The sequence below is a fragment of the Argopecten irradians genome, chromosome 15, assembly GCF_041381155.1.
Source record: "Argopecten irradians isolate NY chromosome 15, Ai_NY, whole genome shotgun sequence".
Lineage (NCBI taxonomy): Eukaryota > Metazoa > Mollusca > Bivalvia > Pectinida > Pectinidae > Argopecten > Argopecten irradians.
Genome location: NC_091148.1, coordinates 33403781 through 33428315, shown reverse-complemented (window position 1 = coordinate 33428315; position 24535 = coordinate 33403781). Strand labels below are relative to the sequence as shown.

The window sequence follows — 24535 nt, the reverse complement described above, 5'->3', positions numbered from 1 at the left end:
CAAACTTAATGCTTAAATGAATATGCGGACTGTTACCCTTTCAGAAATGGTGTCACTTCATTTCAAATTGCTTTTTGAAAATACATTTTGGCGGACTGTGTCTTTGGTAACTCTTTGTAAGTATCCTGCTCTTACATTATATGGAAAATGATATATACTAGAATTCATATACACCCTTTTTTCTTAAAACATTTACAATAAGAGCAATCTTTGGTCTTTAAATAACGATCCCTAGTTGATACCAATATAATACCGATTACGATAACAAATCATGTATAACAAATTCCCCCTGAAATATTACATTAGACATTAAAGCTGTCAATATCTATTACAATTGTAAAGAAAAGAGACTCGGTATCATAATACCATGGTAGATCAAAAGTAAACTTGTGCTATGCTGCGTAAATAGATCAGTCTGAAATATAGCCCAAGGTTGACTTTCTGGTGCATATTGAATCTATAAATAGATATTGGTTCAGTTTTATTCAGTTATGATTGATTAAAGACAGAAATACATATGTACAGGTTTATTTGAAATGAAGACAGTGCATTCAAATGCAGATTTAATAATGTCTATATAATTACATTAAACGTCGGCAATTGACGAGTAATTGGATAAAGTAGTACAGAATAATCGCGATCATTTTGGTGCATGGCTGCAATTGAACACCGAGTTAGCTTTCAAACGTTTTAATGACATTGACGATTCCATGTCATTGTATTATGTTGCTATTGAAACATGAGTATAATAATCAATTGGGCGATTTTATCAGGATATTTACCGATATGTTCAGTACGTAACTCAAATCCCGTCACGCCTTACCCTATATTTAAGCAGATTGACTATAAAAACAAATAATTTTCATTCGATAAAAACTTTTTATTGGTTTCAGATTTAATTTAATTGATTTGGTATGAGTATCGTGTAGATAGTTCGTCGTGGGAATGGTTTTCACCAGCTAATTATTAACGAACGTGTAATTGTGTTCTATAAATAGAATATTGTAATAGCGAAAATGTCGCTTGATAACTGCTTTACTCGTGGCAAATGCTCCAGTTGATTTATTGGTATTTCAGTGATCAGGCAGGAAAACAGGAAACAATATAGCATCTATGTAATTATTCTTTATTCTTATTAAGCTGAATTTATTATATAAACTACCATTGAAATATAAACAAGTAGAAAATGCGTTTTTCGTACTTTTGAACGATCATGTCTTTTATGATTCTATGGGATTTGTCCCTTTGTGGGATTGACATAATATAAGTGTGATGACGGGTTTTGTTACTGTCAAGTTCATGCAATCAGATTGGCCGTTGTCGTTGGATACCTCCGATGAAGGTACATTGAGATAAAGCTTTCTAAACAATATCATTTTAATCCGCCTTTGCATATATCAGAGTTCTCTCCCTTGTGGGTCGATATCCGCTGTAAATCAGGAATTTGCGTTCACAAAACCTTGACGTCAAAATCAATACCTGTCTGACTGCAATTCGCTGTGCATTCTTTACAATCGGTGCCTGTGACCAAATCTAAGTAAACTTGATTGTTCGTCTTCGGCGAAAGCTTAATTTGTATGGGGACAATTAAAACGGGTTTGGGTTACCGAAAAGGCAACTTAATCGGAGAGCATCCGACTAGTGTTTTTTAGGTTTTGAGTTCAAATTGTGTTGCATTTTCACATTTCTCTTACAGAAATATATGAACACGACAAAACACACATAAATCACTGACATGCACTATCTTATACCACATGAGAACGTCCATAAAAGATAATGTTGAGTAAAATCCCATTTTACCTATTTGTACCTAGACCTTTCTAACTAATTTCACATAATAAGTGACATTGAATTATAAAGGTTTTATATTCACACTCATACTATAGTCTGGTATTTGGTAGTGAAACATACATCAACGGAATGTCGCGTTTTTAAGAGAATCTTACACGAGTTCATCAATTGCAGATTAAATTACATAATGTACAAACGGGTATGTACATATATAGCCTTGTATATTAAGTGCTTTATACTTAAAATAATTTTAAAAGGCAACGAGACGGAAAATGTGTTGAGACCTTGATATGCAATAGCCTTATTGATAGCACCGTTTTTATTTGATTTATTTTACACGAAGTCAGAGTGTCAATTCTAAATTATTGAATAGAAAATACCTTGATGAACTCTTCTCGGAGTCGCCAACTATTTGAGTGACACTTGATAACATTTACGATTAAGTGATAGCCTAACGAACGCACCTGAATAAAAGTGCATTCGATAGACAACTAAAAATGTTATGTCGAAAAAGACAAAACTTAAACGCGCCATTTCATATAACTGTCTTGAGTCCTTGGATATAGTTTATCAATAGACAGTGACATGATATGTATTCAGCATATCTTGGTAAGGTCATCGAGTTCAAATGATGTTGTGCCTTTTGCACTTTCGTCTGTCCAAACATATACCATGATGTCCTCCTTCTAATCACTTTGTTGACTAGTACATGATAAACCGATAACACACGATACGAGAAAACTGACATTTCAAGCTTGACTGGTCCATAACGAGAAAAAAACTTTCTTTATTAATATTTTTCACAATTTTGCTTTGACCCTTTCAAATCATTCAAAACCTCTTTCTTTCATTGCATTTGCTTTAGATGTGGTTTACAAGTTTTCTATATATCAACAAGCACGTTACTGTTTGTGTAAGGATACCCTTAAAGATGCTCTTCCGCTTACAGAGAATAAACGATACTCATCATTTGAACAATAAGTGATGTTTAATCATGTATGTGTCTGATTAACACAAAAGTGCATTAAAATATCTATTTTTGCTCTCATTGCATGGGTAATCAGTTCTTCATTCCATATATTCGTGTCATGGATATTTAACGGAACGCACTTAATTATTTGAAATATTTCTATCTGTAAGTAAAATAACAAACACAAATGTTTTAATGTTGGTAATAGTGAAAAGTACGTAAATTTTTAAGTGAAGAAAATACTAATATGTCTGCTCCTGTTTTAGGCAGCGAAAATTATGCCATATTATAATCATATAAATTTTTTTTTCTCGATAATTGTCAAATCCCTACCGTATATTTATCTAATCCTCGGCATTTGCAATTTCATCTTGGCAATTTTTTACGTTGTCTCTTGACATTTAAAAAAATGTTTTGAAGGAATAAATGAGGTTTATCAGTACGTTGTTTTTCAAATGTCTTCTAAATTACTCTCTATAATGTTTCTTTTTTAAAAGTCTATATGGACCACTATAACCACGTTCGATGCTTTTCAGAAGAACCAAATACTATCATTAAATTTTCTTAAGTAAGATACCCTATCAAGTTTTGGTTAATATATATTTAGCATTGAAACCGAGTAAATTATTAAAAATTAAAAATAAAAGGTAAATTATCCTGTTAACGTAAAATTGCTATGTGAATTTGCGACCCGAATTTTGGTTTTATTCTTACTGCAAATTTTGCTGAATATATTTTCTTTATGCATAATAAAGATATTCAGTACAACATGCAGTAAAATAGGCTCAAAATGCGAATCGCAAATTCACTTAAAAATTTGAACTGAAAAATAATGTTTTATTAACTCAAATACAATCTTTATGATATATTCTGAAGTGTTAACAGTGGGAGTGATACAGTCAACTTTGTTTCCCGGTTACTTAATTTCGCGATTTCTAGTTTAAAACAAGTTCCGGAAGATGAACTTTTGCGACTTTGTAAATTAAATACAGACAATAAATATATATATTATATAAATATAAGCGAGGTACATATCAATTTGTGTAAATAAATACTCGCGAATTCGTTGTGATCTTGAAAAATCGCGAATGTAAACCGCACGCAAAAGAAAGCTGGTTTACAGTTTCATCTTGTCGCAAGGTGATATCGTGAAATTTATTTAAATTTGTTACATATTCAATTTAAAATACTAAGATTATATCAGTTTTATAAACATATAAATAGATTAAATATGTTTCTACTGAATTTATTGTTAAATACTCTAATGTGGGAATACAGAACCTTCACCAAATATATTTATTTGAAATGCAAGGAGCTCTCTTATAAAAAGTGTACGCAACCTATATTAGAATGTTAAGTCAGTATCTTATGGGTCAAATATAATATGTTTTTGGAGACCCCTGCTGCATTATTGTAAGGCCTTACATAGTCTACTGCACATTAATTATGTGTTTCTATACAGGTAAAAATCTTACGGGTGTGATATTGAGTAACTGTTGGTAATACCTCCCATTTAATATCAATTAAAATCGGTATTACCTTCAGTCCTACCGTGATACGTTAGAAAAACTGTCAAATTGATTTTACCTTTTATATTTCTTTACCGCCATCTTTGTGCTTTTTTAAAGCATGGTATTGAAATATCAATGACGATATATTTTAACGATATCAATCTATTGTAGCGTTTGTTATGTCTCGTTGGATAAATTGAAAAAAATGATTACACCATAGAGCGGGAAATGCATAAAAAACAGCCATTCCTACCTCTATCATGTACTTGTAGCGTACTTGAACTCAACATGGAACTTATTCTCCTGTAAGCATACGTTACTGAAAGATTTCTCAGACTCATTCGACTCATTCTATCATAAAATAACTTAAATATACAATGTTACTAAAATATGCCACTAAATTGCATAATTTTATTATCTATATCTTTAATTTCCATAGCATAAATATATTATCTTGTGTCTGTCATAAAGTATTTTACGTACTTTATAGCTAATCTTGGATATGCCAGTATAAGCCATTACTTAAACATTCCAATGGGTTTCTAAAGTATACCACTGAATATCCTAATGAAAATTGCCTGTGGAATAGCATAATAGTTAGGCACCAGTAAATTGTGATACCAGCCTGTATCTTAACTTAAAACTAATATCTCATAGCCACAATACATCACACCTTCAATATATTACAGTAAAAAATACATTCAATATACATGTACTCCATTAGATATTCAACTGAAAGGCATACCTTACGGCCAGACGTACTATTCCTTAAATTTGTGACTGCTTACCTTTTCATATATTCATCTCCTAACTAAGATATGGCATTGTATAATGTTATTTTTGTGTATGAAATAAGGTAGAGAATGACACAGTTTGGAAATGTCACTGTATAAATTAGCTTACATAAAATTGGATTAACCTTTCTCAGCTAGTGGTAAATATTTATATGATCAAAATGGATATATTATTCTTTTATAAATTAAGCAACATGTTTTTACTTACTGTATCTTAGGATATCTCTAATACACTGGCATATATACATTTTAGAGTTTCCTTATATGTAAAATACAATGTATAACAATTTTTACAATAACGTAATAACTCTATCGTAAGCGTATTTAGTAATGTATAAGTATAAAGCTACCAAACTTATTTTCATTGCTTTTTGACGGTTTAACGTAGCTTTATAACCTCGTGAGTGTGTGGAATGAAGACTGCCCTGGACTATGACGGTAGCTTTATAACCTCGTGAGTGTGTGGAATGAAGACTGCCCAGGACTATGTAGGTAGCTTTATAACCTCGTGAGTGTGTGGAATGATGACTGCCCCGGACTATGAAGGTAGCTTTATAACCTCGTGAGTGTGTGGAATGAAGACTGCCCAGGACTATGTAGGTAGCTTTATAACCTCGTGAGTGTGTGGAATGAAGACTGCCCAGGACTATATAGGTAGTTTATAACCTTGTGAGTGTGTGGAATGATGACTGCCCCGGACTATATAACCTCGTGAGTGTGTGGAAATGAAGACTGCCCAGGACTATATAACCTCGTGAGTTGTGTGGAATGAAGACTGCCCCAGGACTATATAACCACGTGAGTGTGTGGAATGAAGAGTGCCCAGGACTATATAACCACGTGAGTGTGTGGAATGATGACTGTCCAGGACTATATAACCTTGTGAGTGTGTGGAATGATGACTGTCCAGGACTATATAACCTCGTGAGTGTGTGGAATGATGACTGCCCAGGACTATATAAACCTAGCTTTATAACCTCGTGAGTGTGTGGATTGAAGACTGCCCCGGACTATATAACCTCGTGAGTGTGTGGAATGATGACTGCCCAGGACTATGTAGGTAGCTTTATAACCTCGTGAGTGTGTGGAATGAAGATGACTGCCATGGACTATGTAGGTAGCTTTATAACCTCGTGAGTGTGTGGAATGAAGACTGCCCAGGACTACATGAAGGTAGCTTTATAACCTCGTGTGAGTGTGTGGAATGAAGACTGCCCAGGACTATGAAGGTAGCTTTATAACCTCGTGAGTGTGTGGAATGATGACTGCCCTGGACTATGTAGGTAGCTTTATAACCTCGTGAGTGTGTGGAATGAAGACTGCCCAGGACTATGTAGGTAGCTTTATAACCTCGTGAGTGTGTGGAATGAAGACTGACCTGGACTATGTAGGTAGCTTTATAACCTCGTGAGTGTGTGGAATGATTTGACTGCCAGGGACTATATAAACCTCGTGAGTGTGTGGAATGAATGACTGCCCAGGACTATGTAGGTAGCTTTATAACCTCGTGAGTGTGTGGAAATGAAGACTGCCCAGGACTATGTAGGTAGCTTTATAACCTCGTGAGTGTGTGGAATGAAGACTGCCCAGGACTATATAACCTCGTGAGTGTGTGTGGAATGAAGACTGCCCTGGACTATGTAGGGGACTATATAACCTCGTGTGTGTGTGGAATGATGACTGCCCGGAGTGTGTGGAATGAAGACTGCCCTGGACTATGAAGGTAGCTTTATAACCTCGTGAGTGTGTGGAATGAAGACTGCCCAGGACTATGTAGGTAGCTTTATAACCTCGTGAGTGTGTGGAATGATGACTGCCCAGGACTATGAAGGTAGCTATATAACCTCGTGAGTGTGTGGAATGAAGACTGCCCAGGACTATGTAGGTAGCTTTATAACCTCGTGAGTGTGTGGAATGAAGACTGCCCAGGACTATATAACCTCGTGAGTGTGTGGAATGATGACTGCCAAGGACTATATAACCTTTTATAACTCGTGAGTGTGTGGAATGATGACTGCCCCAGGACTATGTAGACTTCTTAAAAACCACGTGAGTGTGTGAAAATGAGGACTGCCCAGGACTATATAACCTCGTGAGTGTGTGGGAATGATGAATGCTGCCCAGGACTATGTACTATATAACCTCGTGAGTGTGTGGAATGAAGACTGCCCCGGACTATATAACCTCGTGAGTGTGTGGAATGATGACTGCACTGGACCTATGTAGGTAGCTTTATAACCTCGTGAGTGTGTGGAATGAAGACTGCCCAGGACTATGAAGGTAGCTTTATAACCTCGTGAGTGTGTGGATTGAAGACTGCCCCGGACTATATTCACCTTGTGGAGTGTGTGGAAATGAAGACTGCCCTGGCCTACTATGGACTATATAACCTCGTGAGTGTGTGGAATGAAGACTGCCCTGGACTATGAAGGTAGCTTTATAACCTCGTGAGTGTGTGGAATGAAGACTTGCCCCGGACTATATAAACCTCGTGAGTGTGTGGAATGATGACTGCCCCGGACTCTATAACCTTGTGAGTGTGTGGAATGAAAGACTGACCCGGACTATATAACCACGTGAGTGTGTGGAATGAAGACTGCCCAGGACAATGAAGGACTATATAACCTCGTGAGTGTGTGGAATGAAGGACTGCCCTAGGACTATGTGAAGGTGCTGTTATAAACCTCGTGAGTGTGTGGAATGATGACTGCCCAGGACTATATATAAACCTTGTGAGTGTGTGGAATGATGACTGCCCCCAGGACTTATATAACCTCGGGTGTGTGGAATGATGGACTGCCCTGACTATAACCTCGTGAGTGTGTGGAATGAAGACTGCCCCTGGGACTATATTATAACCTCGTGAGTGTGTGGAATGATGACTGCTTCCGGGACTATATAACCTCGTGAGTGTGTGGAATGATGATACTGCACCTGGGACTATGAGGTAGCTTTATAACCTCGTGAGTGTGTGGAATGATGACTGCCCGGACTATTATAATAACCTCGTGAGTGTGTGGAATGAAAGACTGCCCATGGACTATATATAACTCGTGAGTGTGTGGAATGATGACTGCCATGTAGGGACTATATAACCTCGTGAGTGTGTGGAATGATGACTGCCCTGGAACTATGTAGGTAGCTTTATAACCTCGTGAGTGTGTGGAATGAAGACTGCCCTGGGTAGCTATATAACCTCGTGAGTGTGTGGAATGAAAGACTGCCCCGGGGACTATATAACCTCGTGAGTGTGTGGAATGATGACTGCCCTTGACTATATAACTCTGTGGAGTGTGTGGAATGAAAGACTGCCCTGGACTATATAGGTAGCTTTATAACCTCGTGAGTGTGTGGAAATGATGACTGCCAGGATACTATGAAGGGTAGCTTTATATAACTCTTCGTGAAGTGTGTGGATTGATGACTGCCCCGGACTATATAAACCACGTGAGTGTGTGGAATGATGACTGCCCAGGACTATATTAGGTAGCTTTATAACCTCGTGAGTGTGTGGAATGAAGACTGCCCTGGGACTATATAACCTCTAGTGAGTGTGTGGAATGATGACTGCCCAGGACTATATAACCTTTATTGACCTCGTGAGTGTGTGGAATGATGACTGCCCAGGATTATATAAACCTCGTGAGTGTGTGGAATGATGACTGCCCCCAGGGACTATGAAGGTAGCTTTAACCTAACCTCGTGAGTGTGTGGAATGATGACTGCCCTGGACTATATAACCTCGTGAGTGTGTGGAATGAAGACTGCCCCAGACTATATAACCTCGTGAGTGTGTGGAATGATGACTGCCCTGGACTATATAACCTCGTGAGTGTGTGGAATGAAGACTGCCCCGGACTATATAACCTCGTGAGTGTGTGGAATGATGACTGCCCTGGACTATGTAGGTAGCTTTATAACCTCGTGAGTGTGTGGAATGATGACTGCCCCGGACTATATAACCTTGTGAGTGTGTGGAATGATGAAGACTGCCCCGGACTATATAACCTCGTGAGTGTGTGGAATGATGACTGCCCCCGGACTATAGGTAGCATTAACCTTGTGAGTGTGTGGAATGATGACTGTCCCCGGACTATATAACCTTGGAGTGTGTGGAATGAAGACTGCCCCGGACTTATATAACCTCGTGAGTGTGTGGAATGATGACTGCCCCGGACTATATAGGTGCTTTTTAACCTTGTGAGTGTGTGGAATGATGACTTGCCCAGGACTATGTAACCTCAGTTTGTAGGGCTTGTGAGAGTGTGTGGAATGATGACTGCCCCGGGACTATATAAACTTGTGAGTGTGTGGATATGAAGACTGCCACCGGACTATTGGAATAGCTTTATAACCATTGTGAGTGTGTGGAATGATGACTGCCCCGGACTATATTACCTACGTGAGTGTGTGGAATGAAGGATGCCCCCCATGCCCCACCAAGGACTATATAACCTACGTGAGTGTGTGTGGAATGAGACTGCCCCAGGACTATATAGTGAGGTGTGTGGAATAAAGACTGCCCCGGACTATATACACCTCGTGAGTGTGTGGAATGATGACTGCCCCAGGACTATATAACCTGTGTGAGTGTGTGGAATGATGACTGCCCCGGACTATGGGTACTATATAACCTCGTGAGTGTGTGGAATGATGACTGCCCCGGACTGTATAGCTTTAACCTCGTGAGTGTGTGGAATGAAGACTGCCCGGGATATATAACCTCGTGAGTGTGTGGAATGATGACTGCCCAGGACTATGTCAGGTAGCTTTATAACCTTGTGAGTGTGTGTGGAATGAAGACTGCCCACTATGAGGACTATATAACCTCGTGATGTGTGGAATGAAGACTGCCCAGGACTATATAACCTTTAACTGTGAGTGTGTGGAATGGATGACTGCCCAGGACTATATAACCTCGTGAGTGTGTGGATGAAGACTGCCCAGGACTATATAACCTTGATACCCAGTGTGTGGAATGATGACTGCCCCGGACTATTTAACCTCGTGAGTGTGTGGAATGATGACTGCCCCGGACTATATAACCTCGTGAGTGTGTGGAATGATGACTGCCCCGGGACTATATATAGGTAAATGATGGACCTTGTGAGTGTGTGGAATGATGACTGCCCCGGACTTAACGGTAGCTTTATAACCTTGTGAGTTGTGTGGAATGATGACTGCCCGGACTATATAACCACGTGAGTGTGTGGAATGATGACTGCCCCGGACTTATATAACCTGTGAGTGTGTGGAATGATGACTTGCCTCGGACTAATACCTTGTGAGTGTGTGGAATGATGACTGGTCCGGTTTGACTATATGCTTTATACCTTGTGAGTGTGTGGAATGATGACTGTCCCGGACTATATAACCTTGTGAGTGTGTGGAATGATGACTGCCCCGGACTATATAACCTCGTGAGTGTGTGGAATGATGACTGCCCGGTACTATATAACCTTCGTGAGTGTGTGGAATGAAGACTGCCCCGGACTATATAACCTCGTGAGTGTGTGGAATGATGACTGCCCAGGACTATGTAGGTAGCTTTATAACCTCGTGAGTGTGTGGAATGATGACTGCCCAGGACTATATAACCTCGTGAGTGTGTGGAATGAAGACTGCCCAGGACTATATAACCTTGTGAGTGTGTGGAATGACGACTGTCCAGGACTATAATAACCTTGTGAGTGTGTGGAATGATGACTGCCCCCCGGACTATATAACCTTGTGAGGTGGTGTGGAATGAAGACTGCCCCGGGACTATATAACCTTGGTGAGTGTGTGGAATGATGACTGCCCCGGGGACTATGTATACCACGTGAAGTGTGTGGAAATGATGACTGCCCCGGACATTATAACCTTGTGAGTGTGTGGAATGATGACTGTCCAGGACTATATAACCTTGTGAGTGTGTGGAATGAAGACTGCCCCGGACTATATTACCTTGTGAGTGTGTGGAATGAAGACTGCCCCGGACTATATAACCTTGTGAGTGTGTGGAATGATGACTGCCCAGGACTATATAACCTCGTGAGTGTGTGGAATGATGACTGCCCAGGACTATGTAGGTAGCTTTATAACCTCGTGAGTGTGTGGAATGATGACTGCCCAGGACTATATAACCTCGTGAGTGTGTGGAATGATGACTGCCCATGACTATGCCCCGGACTATATAACCTTTGTGAGTGTGTGGAATGAAGACTGCCCAGGACTATTGTTGGTATAACCTTGTGAGTGTGTGGAATGAAGACTGCCCCGGACTATATTACCTTGTGAGTGTGTGGAATGAAGACTGCCCCGGACTATATAACCTTGTGAGTGTGTGGAATGATGACTGCCCAGGACTATATAACCTTGTGAGTGTGTGGAATGATGACTGCCCCGGACTATATTACCTTGTATAACCTCGTGAGTGTGGAATGAAGACTGCCCCGGACTATATAACCTCGTGAGTGTGTGAAGTGGAATGATGACTGCCCGGACTATATAACCTCGTGAGTGTGTGGAATGATGACTGCCCCCGGACTATATAACCTTGTGAGTGTGTGGAATGATGACTGCCCCCCGTGAGTGTGGTGGAATGAGACTATAACCTTGTGAGTGTGTGGAATGATGACTGCCCTATGTAGGTAGCTTTATAACCTCGTGAGTGTGTGGAATGATGACTGCCCAGGACTATATAACCTCGTGAGTGTGTGGAATGAAGACTGCCCCGGACTATATAACCTCGTGAGTGTGTGGAATGAAGACTGCCCCGGACTATATAACCTCGTGAGTGTGTGGAATGATGACTGCCCCGGACTATATAACCTTGTGAGTGTGTGGAATGATGACTGCCCCGGACTATATAACCTTGTGAGTGTGTGGAATGAATGACTGCCCGGACTATGACTTTATAACCTCGTGAGTGTGTGGGAATGATGACTGCCCCGGACTATATAACCTTGTGAGTGTGTGGAATGATTTGATAACCTGTGAGTGTGTGACCTGAGACTGCCTGGACTATATTAGAGTGTGTGGATGTGAAGATTGAAGACTGCCCCGGACTATATAACCTCGTGAGTGTGTGGAATGATGACTGCCCAGGACTATATCCTTGTGAGTGTGTGGAATGAAGAGCCCCGTGAGTGTGTGGAATGATGACTGCCCATGGACTATGTAGGTAGCTTTATAACCTCGTGAGTGTGTGGAATGAAGACTGCCCGGGACTATTTTGTGAGTGTGTGGAGAAGTACTTGCTTTATAACCTTGTGAGTGTGTGGATTGATGACTGCCCCGGTACTATATAACCTCGTGAGTGTGTGGAATTGATGACTGCCCGGGACTATATAACCTCGTGAGTGTGTGGAATGATGACTGCCCAGGACTATATAACCTTGTGAGTGTGTGGAATGATGACTGCCCAGGACTATATAACCTTGTGAGTGTGTGGAATGAAGACTGCCAGGACTATATACCTGAGAGGTGTGGAATGAGACTGCCCCGGATATAACCTCGTGAGTGTGTGGAATGAAGACTGCCCGGACTATTATAACCTTGTGAGTGTGTGGAATGATGACTGCCCCAGGACTTATATAACCTCGTGAGTGTGTGGAATGATGACTGCCCAGGACTGTATATTTATTAACCTCGTGAGTGTGTGGAATGATGACTGCCCAGGACTATATAACCTCGTGAGTGTGTGGAATGATGACTGCCCAGGACTATATAACCTCGTGAGTGTGTGGAATGATTACTGCCCAGTATGGAGCTTTATAACCTCGTGAGTGTGTGGAATGATGACTGCCCAGGACTATATAACCTCGTGAGTGTGTGGAATGATGACTGCCCCGGACTATATTAACCTCGTGAGTGTGTGGAATGATGACTGCCCCGGACTATTATAACCTCGTGAGTGTGTGGGAATGATGACTGCCCCGGGACTATATAACCTCGTGAGTGTGTGGAATGATGACTGCCCCGGACTATATAACCTTGTGAGTGTGTGGAATGATGACTGCCCCGGACTATATAACCTTGTGAGTGTGTGGAATGATGACTGCCCCGGACTATATAACCTTGTGAGTGTGTGGAATGATGACTGCCCCGGACTATATAACCTTGTGAGTGTGTGGAATGATGACTGCCCCGGACTATATAACCTCGTGAGTGTGTGGAATGATGACTGCCCCGGACTATATAACCTTGTGAGTGTGTGGAATGATGACTGCCCCGGACTATATAACCTCGTGAGTGTGTGGAATGATGACTGCCCCGGACTATATAACCTCGTGAGTGTGTGGAATGATGACTGCCCCCGACTATATAACCTCGTGAGTGTGTGGAATGATGACTGCCCCGGACTATATAACCTCGTGAGTGTGTGGAATGATGACTGCCCCGGACTATATAACCTCGTGAGTGTGGTGGAATGATGACTGCCCCGGACTATATAACCTTGTGAGTGTGTGGAATGATGACTGCCCCGGACTATATAACCTTGTGAGTGTGTGGAATGATGACTGCCCCGGACTATATAACCTTGTGAGTGTGTGGAATGATGACTGCCCCGGACTATATAACCTTGTGAGTGTGTGGAATGATGACTGCCCCGGACTATATAACCTTGTGAGTGTGTGGAATGATGACTGCCCCGGACTATATAACCTTGTGAGTGTGTGGAATGAAGACTGCCCCGGACTATATTACCTTGTGAGTGTGTGGAATGATGACTTGTATAGGCTGCACCACAGACGGATAACCATCAGATAGCTGCGGCGGTGATTAGGAACAAACCGCGGCAGGGGACTTCTAATATTAAAACCGGCGCATGCTATTTCTGGCATCAATTAGTAGGACTTGTTACGTAAATAGGTCACGTGAGGTTACGTAATGGTGTCATGGTTGGTTAGGTGAAAGTATTTCATGATTATTCTCGTATCGTCTCGTCAGTCGTGAGATTTTGGAAAATATTTTGGTTATTAAAATATCGTAACAACAAATTGATATGGACTGATGTATAAGCAACAACAGTAAGTCTTTAACTTGATGTTCTATCACCAATCCATGGTGTTTGATTGCATAGAACTGGCATTTTTGTAATTATTTTGTATTACATTTGTATAGACGTTCATGTACTTAAATGTAACTTTAACGAAATGGATTCAGATCAATTAACGGAATTCACGTCCCGGTTCCTATGCTAAAGTTCCTTCTAAGCCAGCCAGTATGCCCTAATTTTTATCTATAAATCTATCCATCGCAGTTAAGTTTTATATGAGTACGTTGTTTCTCTGCCATTACTATTTATATAGTTTATGTTCAGAACATTTCCTCTTTTTTAACAATTAGGCTTAGAAGTACAGATTTGTTTACATTTCAGTTTTTATGTACTACTTAATGGTTTAGGTCAAATAACGTAGTATGAAGTTTTGTAGTGTTAGGTCACATAACACAAGTATTTAATATCGTAGTTGGAGCGATGAAATAAAAAGTATGCCAGCGACAGACAGAGAGGATAGGGTCAGATACAATAATGAAAAAGTCATTCATTACACATAAAGCCGTAAATTAAGTACTTAAAATGAGCATTAAGGAATAACGTTTGTGTGTAACCACGGGATTTTTCTTTTCAGATTTACCATAAAATGCTATATAACAGAATGAAACGCATCTGGCCACGCGTCTGTAATGTCTAGCATAATAAGTATTGTCAGCTTAACATTAGATATATATATATATATATTTCGACAGTGTAAAAGCTTGAACTTTGTGAAATTTTGACCTCTTTTATTGGTGGGTATTATACAACTTTTTAAAGAGAATATCTATTTTAGAAAGATCATATGTATTCACTTAGTAAAGAGAAATAAGCGTTCAAACTCACAAAACGAAGCTAACCAATCATGCAGGTAGTTACATGTAAAGTGATTATCATGTTGATATCAAAATTTCTAGCCGTTTTATTGCATAAAGCATTTTACATTCCATGCATATGATTTTTTACAAATGTATCCTTCAAATTTTATATCTTTGTAGCAAGTGCATAAAAACGTAATAAAGCACCCAGACCGACAAGGAATCGACAGGGATATGGAACTGTGTCATGTGTCTGGGACAGAGCTCGGCCAAAGGTGAACAACCTACCCTACCTACATTATAGGGGGATATCTGATACATATGGTACCTGGAATTACAGAAAACTCACGAGGTAGTTTAACTTCAATTACATTTGGTTTTATTTGTGCATGAATACATTAACTTTAACAGATGTATTTTATGACATCTAAATATCAAGTGTACTCCATATCTGTCGAAAAGCGATTGATGATAAGGGTAATTTCCAATGTTTATGTCATATCTCTATAATATACAATACCAATCTATTGAAATAAATCCTTATCATAAAATCTCTTGTATAACTAGGTGTGTATGATTTGAGAAATATATTTTTTAGAAAATATTTTGCTAATGGTAAATGTTCTTGCATTGTCCAATACCGAACGACGTTACAATTGACGACGTACGTTATCGGGTAAAACATGTTTAAGTGAGTGAAAACAATAGTCTTGTTACAAGCTAGATTTTTTTTCAATAGAGATACATGATGTTAATGATACCTTGTCATCCAAAGTTACTGTCATTAATCGTTAGGTAAATAAGTCTAGGATAAGATAAACTATTCTTTAATTAGTGAATATCATCTCATACTCGTATGAATAATAAAGCATAATAGTGCTTATATTTTATCTCAAAATTGAAAACATATTTTATTGTAATTTGCATTATCATATTTATTTTACAGGTCTTAATAGCAGAAGAAAGTCGGAGTTAGAGGAGACAACCATCGACATACGCGAATGTGGGATCAGTCGTGAAATATATATTGTTAAATACGCTGGCTGATGGATCTGTTTTGAGCCTCATATGTAAGGGTCTGAATTTTGGTGGATATCAACTGTAGTGTTGGGGTACACGGTCTAGAATAATCACTATCAGTGTGACTAAAAAAGGAAATTTCTTCTATCTATTCTCTTTTGATACAAAGCTCATTACATATCAACCAGCTCTCGAATAATAGATGTCCCGACATATTACCACACGCCCTCCACCTCTAGGATGCGGGTTCGAATCCCATGTGGGGCAGTTGCCAGGTACTGACTGCTGGCCGGTGGTTTTTCTCCGGGTACTCCGGATTTCCTCCACTAAGAAAACCTGGCACGTCCTTACATGACCCTGGCTGTTAATAGGACGTAAAACCAAACAAACAAACAAAATCGAATAATGTGATGCATTCTCAGTTCAGCAGATACTTTATTCAGTTAGAATTCCAATTGTGTTTTTTTGTCGTAACTCCTATTACACTTTAGCCTTATAACCTTTAACATCAACACTGCTACACACCCTGTTTGTTCTGTAGTAGAACTGTATTCTTTCCCGTGAATTACACGAAGGTAGTATTCGCAGGTCGGTGGTTTTTTTCTCCGGGTACCCCAGTGTTACGTCACCTTCTTAACCTGATACGTCCTCCAATAATCCTGGCTGTTAATAAGACATTAAACCAAGCACAGTCCGAATCAATAACAAGATAACAAAATCTATGTAATGTTGTCAATATTACCAAGTTAATATCATTATATAACTAGACATTAAATAATATTCTATGAGTAAAAGTGTTTATCATAGGCTTGGTGCATAATGTTTCTATATTGTTAAGATTTGCTATCATTACTGTAACAAACTATACCTAATATTATATTGTAATTATAACGTTCGGTCGTTTAGGATTGAGATGTTGTGTTTGCGAGAGCAACATTATATGCTGTAGTTGTAATATATTGTAGTTATAATTAAGATGTTGTGTTCATGTGTTTGTAAGTGCGACAAATCATACATTAACAATATGTTTTAATTGTCATATTTTGTCGTTTTAATTAAGATGTTCTGTACATGTGTTTGTGAGTGCGACAAATCATACCTTAATGATATGTTTTAATTATCATATTCTTTTCTTTGTAATTAAGATGTTCTGTATGTGAGTGCGACAAATCGTACATAATGATATATTTTAATGATCTTATAGATGTTTACCAAATCTGACCAGTTTGTTGACAATAAAGGTTTATTAAGCCAGTAATCAATAACAATGGTGGTCCAGACACAATAGACGGTGCTATTGTATAATCTATACCGGGTATTGTTCACTAAAGCAATACACTACGCATGCGTCACAATCGGTCATCTGGTCGCTGTATACATTTATATCAATATGTGTTTTGTTATGTACATATGCTTATCTACGGTAGCCCAGTTGTACAATAAGAACTAGAAGGAAAATGACAAATGAAAACAAAATTCGCTGTTTCCGACTTGTTAGTGTTGTTACAGTCCAATAATATAATAATAAGTCATAGTGTGAAGTCTTGGTCGATTATTTCTCAATGTGTCATTCAATAGATATATTTATATTGATACACAATGATGTTCAATCAGCGACCTAAAATTGTTTCTGTTTTCAAACTTTTTTTTAAATATTCATTTTTCATCTGAAGTGTGATTTGCGGTTAGTATTTTATTAGTTCTCTTTAAAAAAAATTTTTTTTGCAATATTCTACATGAATTAAATTATAGCGTATTTGGTATGTAGTTACTTATATTCCATTACAAATAATTCAATATTCAACATTACTTGTAACAAGTCATTTCATTGGTTTAAAAATGATGTAACCATCTCATCATGTAAAAAGCGCAGTCTAGGATTGGCTGAAAACGGCGCAATTATTTCACGGAGAATAGAACCCGTCATGATATTTGGAATTTCAGAAGTTTAGATAAAATAATAAGGATTAACACGAATGTCTTTTTTAGTTAAGGAGTTATAACGCAAAAATCACAGACCACTCATCAAAACTCGCTTTGATTTTGTTAAGAGTGTATACTTATTTCTTATATCTCCATAACAAAAGAAACTCTGTTCAAGTTAATCCTTAAATAAATAACTATCCTTTCTGATTACTGCGTTAAGTGTGTCGAAGCCCCACAACTCCGACTGTCCGTACAACCGTCTGTACTTAGCACTATCGTTATATCACGATACAGGCACGATCCGGTAACTGATCTCCTAATACAATAACAGTTCCTTTAAAATCTGGAATAAAACGAGCACTGATTGTTTCTTAATTCATGTCAGCTTAATACCTTTAAAACAGTTCAAAACATTAGTAGACAATCGTTTGATGTTTGGAATAAATGTAATAATTTCACAATATGTACAATGTGGAGATATTAGAAATACATATCAAAGCATGTTTTCACTGTAGATAAGACTATGTGATATTTGCTAATCAAAAAAAGAAATTTTGTCTTTGGAACATTAATGAAATTAGAAAACGGAGGAACAAAGCTAACCAATCATTCCCCTGGGTACGAGATGCGATATCACTCACCATACTTACCTGGCTGGGCAGGTGTAATCATCTAGTACCCGTGGTAAGTTCTAGGTCTAGTTCTAGGTACATGGTCGTCATGACGAACTGTATTGGAAACCTTCTGTTTGGAAATGAGATGCAAAATGCTGCCCTAGAGGATTGGGCGGAAGTCATCAAGGTAAGTAACTGGAGAGTGTGGTAGATGAATGAGTATAAGATAAGTTTACGCGATTATATATGCCAGAATGGTTTTGTCAGCGTTAATCTAAGTTCTTTTATGATAATTAAAAGAAAATGTTTTTTCGTCTGAATATACCACATTGTTTCTGTATATATACCAACATGAATAGTTTACTCTTGAGCTTTATGGTAATCACTACTGCTGTACCTATCGATTATGAATTATCTATTATTTTATATCATTTATACGTGTTTTCCCCTTATACTGGAAGCTAAACATGAGCCGATAGCACTACTTTTGTTAACTATGCCGTCTCTCGGCCAGGGGAGAGAACCAAGAGATTTCCTCACCGGAGGGATGGTTGGTATGCCCGTTGTCAGGACAATAGACCTTTAGTGTCTTTGTTGGAAAAAATCCGCAAGAGAGAACTATAAAGAGGACACGAGTTCCACTATCACAAGGAGACACACATTGTATATAGGGGAGGCCGACCTTAGCTTAGGACGTTAAGCCCAAACAAACAACTAACCAAACATGTTTCTACCACAATAGGCGGGTACTCCCAGGGTATCAAATAAACGATACAGCTGTTGATTAACAATTTGTTCATACCACACGTGTATAGACCCTGTACACATTCTGATTGGCTGACACGGTGAACTTTGACCGAATTACTTATTTCTCAGGGCCCCGTCATCATTTGTCAACGTCATGAATAATCGAGTGACGTCATGCTATGTTGTGATCGCTGCTTGACGTCAAACCTGCTGTTGGAAAGATTACCGTATGTGACGTGGTTGTTATGTGTAAAACGTGACGTTTTTATGTGTATTATAAAAATCTGTGTAACTGGTTTTGACGGAAAAGGATCTTACTGGAGATTTTTTTAATATAAAAGAGTCTGCAACGGACTTGATAACAATGACTTGGGTGATTATTTGGGGGGAAGAAAACGGCACGGCTCTGCCGTGCGCATGCTTTTATAAAGTTCGACTATATAAGTATATACAAGTTATGTAAGTATAGACTGTTAAATGAAAGTATTAATTTCATCATGAGTCAATAGCATACTTACGTTCCTTTCGAGTTATTTATAAATAGAACAAAACGTGACAATCGTATAACTTTATTTTCCAGGCTAAACACACAATTGAAATGAGAGTTTCAAACCAGCTCAACTGTCGAGCCCTGATACAACCGGAAGTAAGATTGTGCAAGGGGAAGTTATTCAACGAGTTTCCTATTGTTACTTCCGGTAAATCATGCGACAACCTATTCTACAAAACACCGTGGACATTTCGCGGGATTGTTGGTCTGGTGACCTATCTTATAGAAGGAACAGACAAAGTCGCGTGCATTTTCTTCAGCAACCCTGCGGTGGGACAAAACATTCTGGGACTTCAGTGGTTGACTGTGGATGACTTTGAGACCGAAACTCGTGATGAAATGGTCAAGAATTTTGATAAAAAACAAAACGTGAACGCAAAGACATGGAAGACAGACGATATCCCCAGTCATTATCAGTTAGAGGGGGAGAATTTCATTCTAAGAGCAGCCATGAGTGGATCTAGTAAGGTGTGTCTACAGGTGTCGGTTTTGGACTATAATCCAAATATAGAACGATCGCTGACCTTGACCTCGTGGATGGAGAATCAACACAAAGCAAACAAGAAGTAAGAGTGGCCCAATGGACGAGATAAGAGCGCAATGTGATGTCAAATTATAGAACAATATCTTAATATTGTGATGTCAAATTATAGAACAATATCTTAATATTGTGATGTCAAATTATAGAACAATATCTTAATAATGTGATGTCAAATTATAGAAAAATATCTTAATAATGTGCAATGTTAATCTTTAAATAAACCTACGATTAGGATGGTCACTGTCATGCCGATTATGGTGTAAATCATGAAGTACTCTTCGTGTTTCACATACACATTTATTTTAATGGATTTGTCAATCAAATAGAAGGGGGGGGGGGACATATGTGTTCAGTCTATCCCGTTGCTTGATATAGGAAAGGCCTGTCGAGTAGTTCATTTACGACATTAGGTAGACCTTTCATATTTTACTGATAATCGAAATTTAACCTAACTATGTGTACTATATACGTATGATACACTTATTTTTTACATAATGATTACGAAAATGTTTCAAATCATCTAATTATTCTTTTCAATGAAGATTCATTTTGAAGGTTGTTTTTTTCTGCAGCAAAGAGTGGCCTTACAATCCAGTTTTCCATATGTTTGAATATTATAATTGATGTACATTTGTATATGTTGACCACTTGCATTTTGAACGTTTATGACTCCATGCAATGGATGTTCTCTGGAACGAAGCTCTTTGCTGGTCCCGGAAGAATTCCCGTGGTCTTGCTAAACACTGGAACAACTCACTGGTTTTTCCAAGGTCACATTTTACCAATCCATGTTCCCTTTTAAAGCAATTGCTGTTATTTTAATCCAGTCTTCCATTGATTTACTCGATTCTGTATTACTTACTACATATTTTCATAGTTTCATGGTGCATTTTTGTTAATTTCCATTTTTGTAAAAATGACATTATTTTCTAGTTTGTTTTTGTATGTTTCGTATGTTTCATGATACATCTAAAGCATTACTACATGTGTGTGAGAAATAACTATTGTGTGTAATTTAACAAACAATTTCAAATAAATAGTATTATATTCGTATTGAATTTTATCTAATACAATTGTGACGAGAATTTTTATGACAACTTGTATCAATATAGCAATGTATGCCACTTCATTCTAGGATAACGTTATTGATGAACATTTCCTCATGAAACAAAAATGTTAATAAATCTCTTATTGTCGTATATCTGGTTTTTGTACGTGTAAAACCTTGCTCGATTCAGACCTTAAATCAGAGAAGTATATGTTAGCGAAGCACATCTCCGCTATCTGTCTCTCCTGGGTGCATTATGTATACTTCATCCATCTCCTACGAAGTATTTCACCGATCACACGGTCGTAGAAATGGCCTGCAAAATCCCAAATAATGTCCAACAAAAATACAATAAACTATACCGATAATTTGTTTATATTCTTTTCATTTTCTGTCGTCAGATGGCGAGGAGTTGACGCAGAACTAACACTAAACAATTTAACACAGTGTTTTACACGGATATTATGGTTTATTTTCTTAGTAAGATATCAAACTGTGGTTAATGAACTGACTCTGTGTATGTCGCCATTGATATGAACAAGATTAAATTGTGTTTTCAGTTATTGTTTGGGATTGCTTACGATAACGTTTATAGTGTTCCATGTTCATTGATACAAACCTATCATTATGGGACGCCAGCTTATATTTTTAATGTACATTGTATATATTAAATAAGCAATACGATAAAACGAGATTTCAGTTACATAGCATATTTACATGCGATATATTATGATAATTTATATAGAATTTAAATGAGGCATCTAATTTACAATATAAAAAGCATTGCATTAATTGTTCTATATAAGATATTTGATATTGCGTACTGTACACCAACTTTTCACAACGACATGTTTTCGCGTTTTTATGCCGAAAGACTATTTAACGGAAACTTCAGAGTCATTTGAATCCATTTTACCGAGGATGATTTTCGCGCCAATTCATTTTCGCGATACAATTTAGTGTACATATCTACACAAAATGAGTTGGTGTACACTAGGCATCTCATATCTTATAGAATATACCTTACATATGAGTTTGTGTACACCAGATATCTCATAGTGTATAGAATATACCTTACATATAAGTATGTTTTGAAATACAGGATCGACATTGCTCATTGAATAGATGTTGACATGTCATATTTTTATCGAATGTTTTTTGACAGCTGATAGACAGATAAATCTTTAAACCAACATTCATCAATCTGTGAAGATTGACAACTCTTCAAATGTGCAGAAAAAATAATGAAATAGATCTAAAATTGTCTTCGTGGGGTTTGATCGTTGCGCGACACTCTCATTTACAGGTGATATAATAGCGACCTACCTGTCCTGAGTGTTTGTCAACAAATCCTGCCATTCGGGTTAATAGAAATCCCTGTCTATCTTTTCATTAAATCGTTCACTTACATAATCTGAAAGTGATTTAAAAGGCGTCATAGAACCCCTTACAAAATGTTAGAGAATGGCCTGGGCGTGAAACTGGATTATTACACAGAGATAGGAAAGAGGCCTCGGAAGGAGAGAGTAGTTCTTTTTTTATTCTGTTCATAGTTTTGAATTGTTCCATGAGGACCCCGGTGGCCGAGTGGTAAAGATACCCCAACATATTACCACAATCCTCCACCTCTTGATCACGAGCTCAAAACCCATACACTTCCTTAAAGACCCTCCACCTCTACGAAACGGCTTTTATTTCTAAATATGGGAATATAAAACGAGATTGATAATTTTATCAAACAAGTTATTAGCTTACCGTTAATAATACACGTATCATCATTTTCTTAACAGTTTAATTAAAACGAATTAAATGTTAATTTTCATAACGCGGGTCGTCTTATGTTTCCTGTCGTCGTCCTTGTCATTTTACTGTTACCGGACTGCAAAAATAGCGAAATGAATCTACACTGTTTTAAACAGTGTTAAAACATAGATTATGTAGAAAATCTTGCATTTGTGTGAGGTTGTAACCTCATATTAGTTCATCGATATACATTTTTTACATTATTTTGTTTTTTTGTTTTTAAGAAAAATTTCATTTTGGTTTGGAAAGATAGTGGGCCTTTAAATGACTTTGTTTATTAATAAACCATTTAACCAAATACACTAACCAATTATCTGTTATATTTATAGAGCTTTAATCTCTTACTACATGGACATGACATGACCACGTGGGATTGGTACGGTTTTGGAGTGTGTGGTATGATTTTAATCGCTTGCAACACCGTCAAATCTAGAACGAATAAAACGAACCCGACCAATTATGTTTTTCTTAGACGACGACGTTTATACGTCATCAGTGCCACACTATTGAAGCTACGTCAACTTATAGTGCAATGTCCATGTACTAAAGGACTCTATCAACGCTGGGAATCGACATAGGACACACAAACAGGTCATATTCAATAAGGATTTTTCTTCAGTTACTTAAGTTACTCACTTTACACCATTACCACCATTGAAAATTTTTAGCTTCTAATTTTACTTCAAGATAAAAATATCAAAAATAATTAATTGCATCCCGAAAAAATGGTACTTGTCCTATATGGAATGCAGTACTGATTGTACATGTACCGAAAGCAAAATTAATTGAATTACTTTTTATGTTAATTACATTAAATATACACGATTAAACACCTATTATTGCTCAAATGATGGGTATCATTTTTGCTCTGTCGGCGGTGGAGCATCTTTAAATGTTTTTTTCAGGGGTGAATGAGTTAATATTGCTAAGCAGGAGAGAATATCACACTGTTCAAAGCATTGATTACTTTCAGGATATATTATCATCACTATTTCATTACCCCTTCTCGGCCTCATCTACGGTTTAGGGGATATTTCGGCAAGTGATGTGTGTTTATCAATGTGAACCAAATATTTATGGTAATGAGATGCTTTTTAAATAAAATATTTGCATTTTTTAAAGAAATATTATTTAGAAATACGTGCCACTAATGTTATGTCAATATAATATTATCGATATATACAACACATTACATTACAAGGAGAAACTCTCATAGCGCTCATTTCTCTTTCAATGAATGACTATTTAGATTGATAGGTGAACCGTGCTACATTGCTTTAATCCCAATTTTCGAATTGCACCTAAATCCCCTAGCTTGTATTATGTGGATAAATAGCTCACTGATATCATTTGAATGTCATTTCCGCCTTTCAAATAAGA

The 24535-nt window shown here is 37.9% G+C and overlaps 1 protein-coding gene and 1 long non-coding RNA gene across 2 annotated transcripts; both read left to right on the top strand.

Moving 5' to 3' along the window:
- Positions 1-13945: 13945 nt before the first annotated feature.
- Positions 13946-16847, top strand: LOC138308404 (uncharacterized). The gene is made up of 3 exons (XR_011206127.1): positions 13946-14080; positions 15087-15258; positions 15853-16847. It is a non-coding gene; the product is annotated as an uncharacterized lncRNA (long non-coding RNA).
- Positions 16848-17994: 1147 nt separating this feature from the next.
- LOC138309261 (uncharacterized) lies at positions 17995-23295 on the top strand. Its single transcript, XM_069250419.1, has 2 exons — positions 17995-18653; positions 19794-23295. The coding sequence occupies exons 1-2, from the start codon at positions 18564-18566 to the stop codon at positions 20331-20333; spliced, it is 630 nt and encodes a 209-aa protein (XP_069106520.1). The 5' UTR covers positions 17995-18563; the 3' UTR covers positions 20334-23295.
- The last annotated feature ends 1240 nt before the right edge of the window (positions 23296-24535 follow it).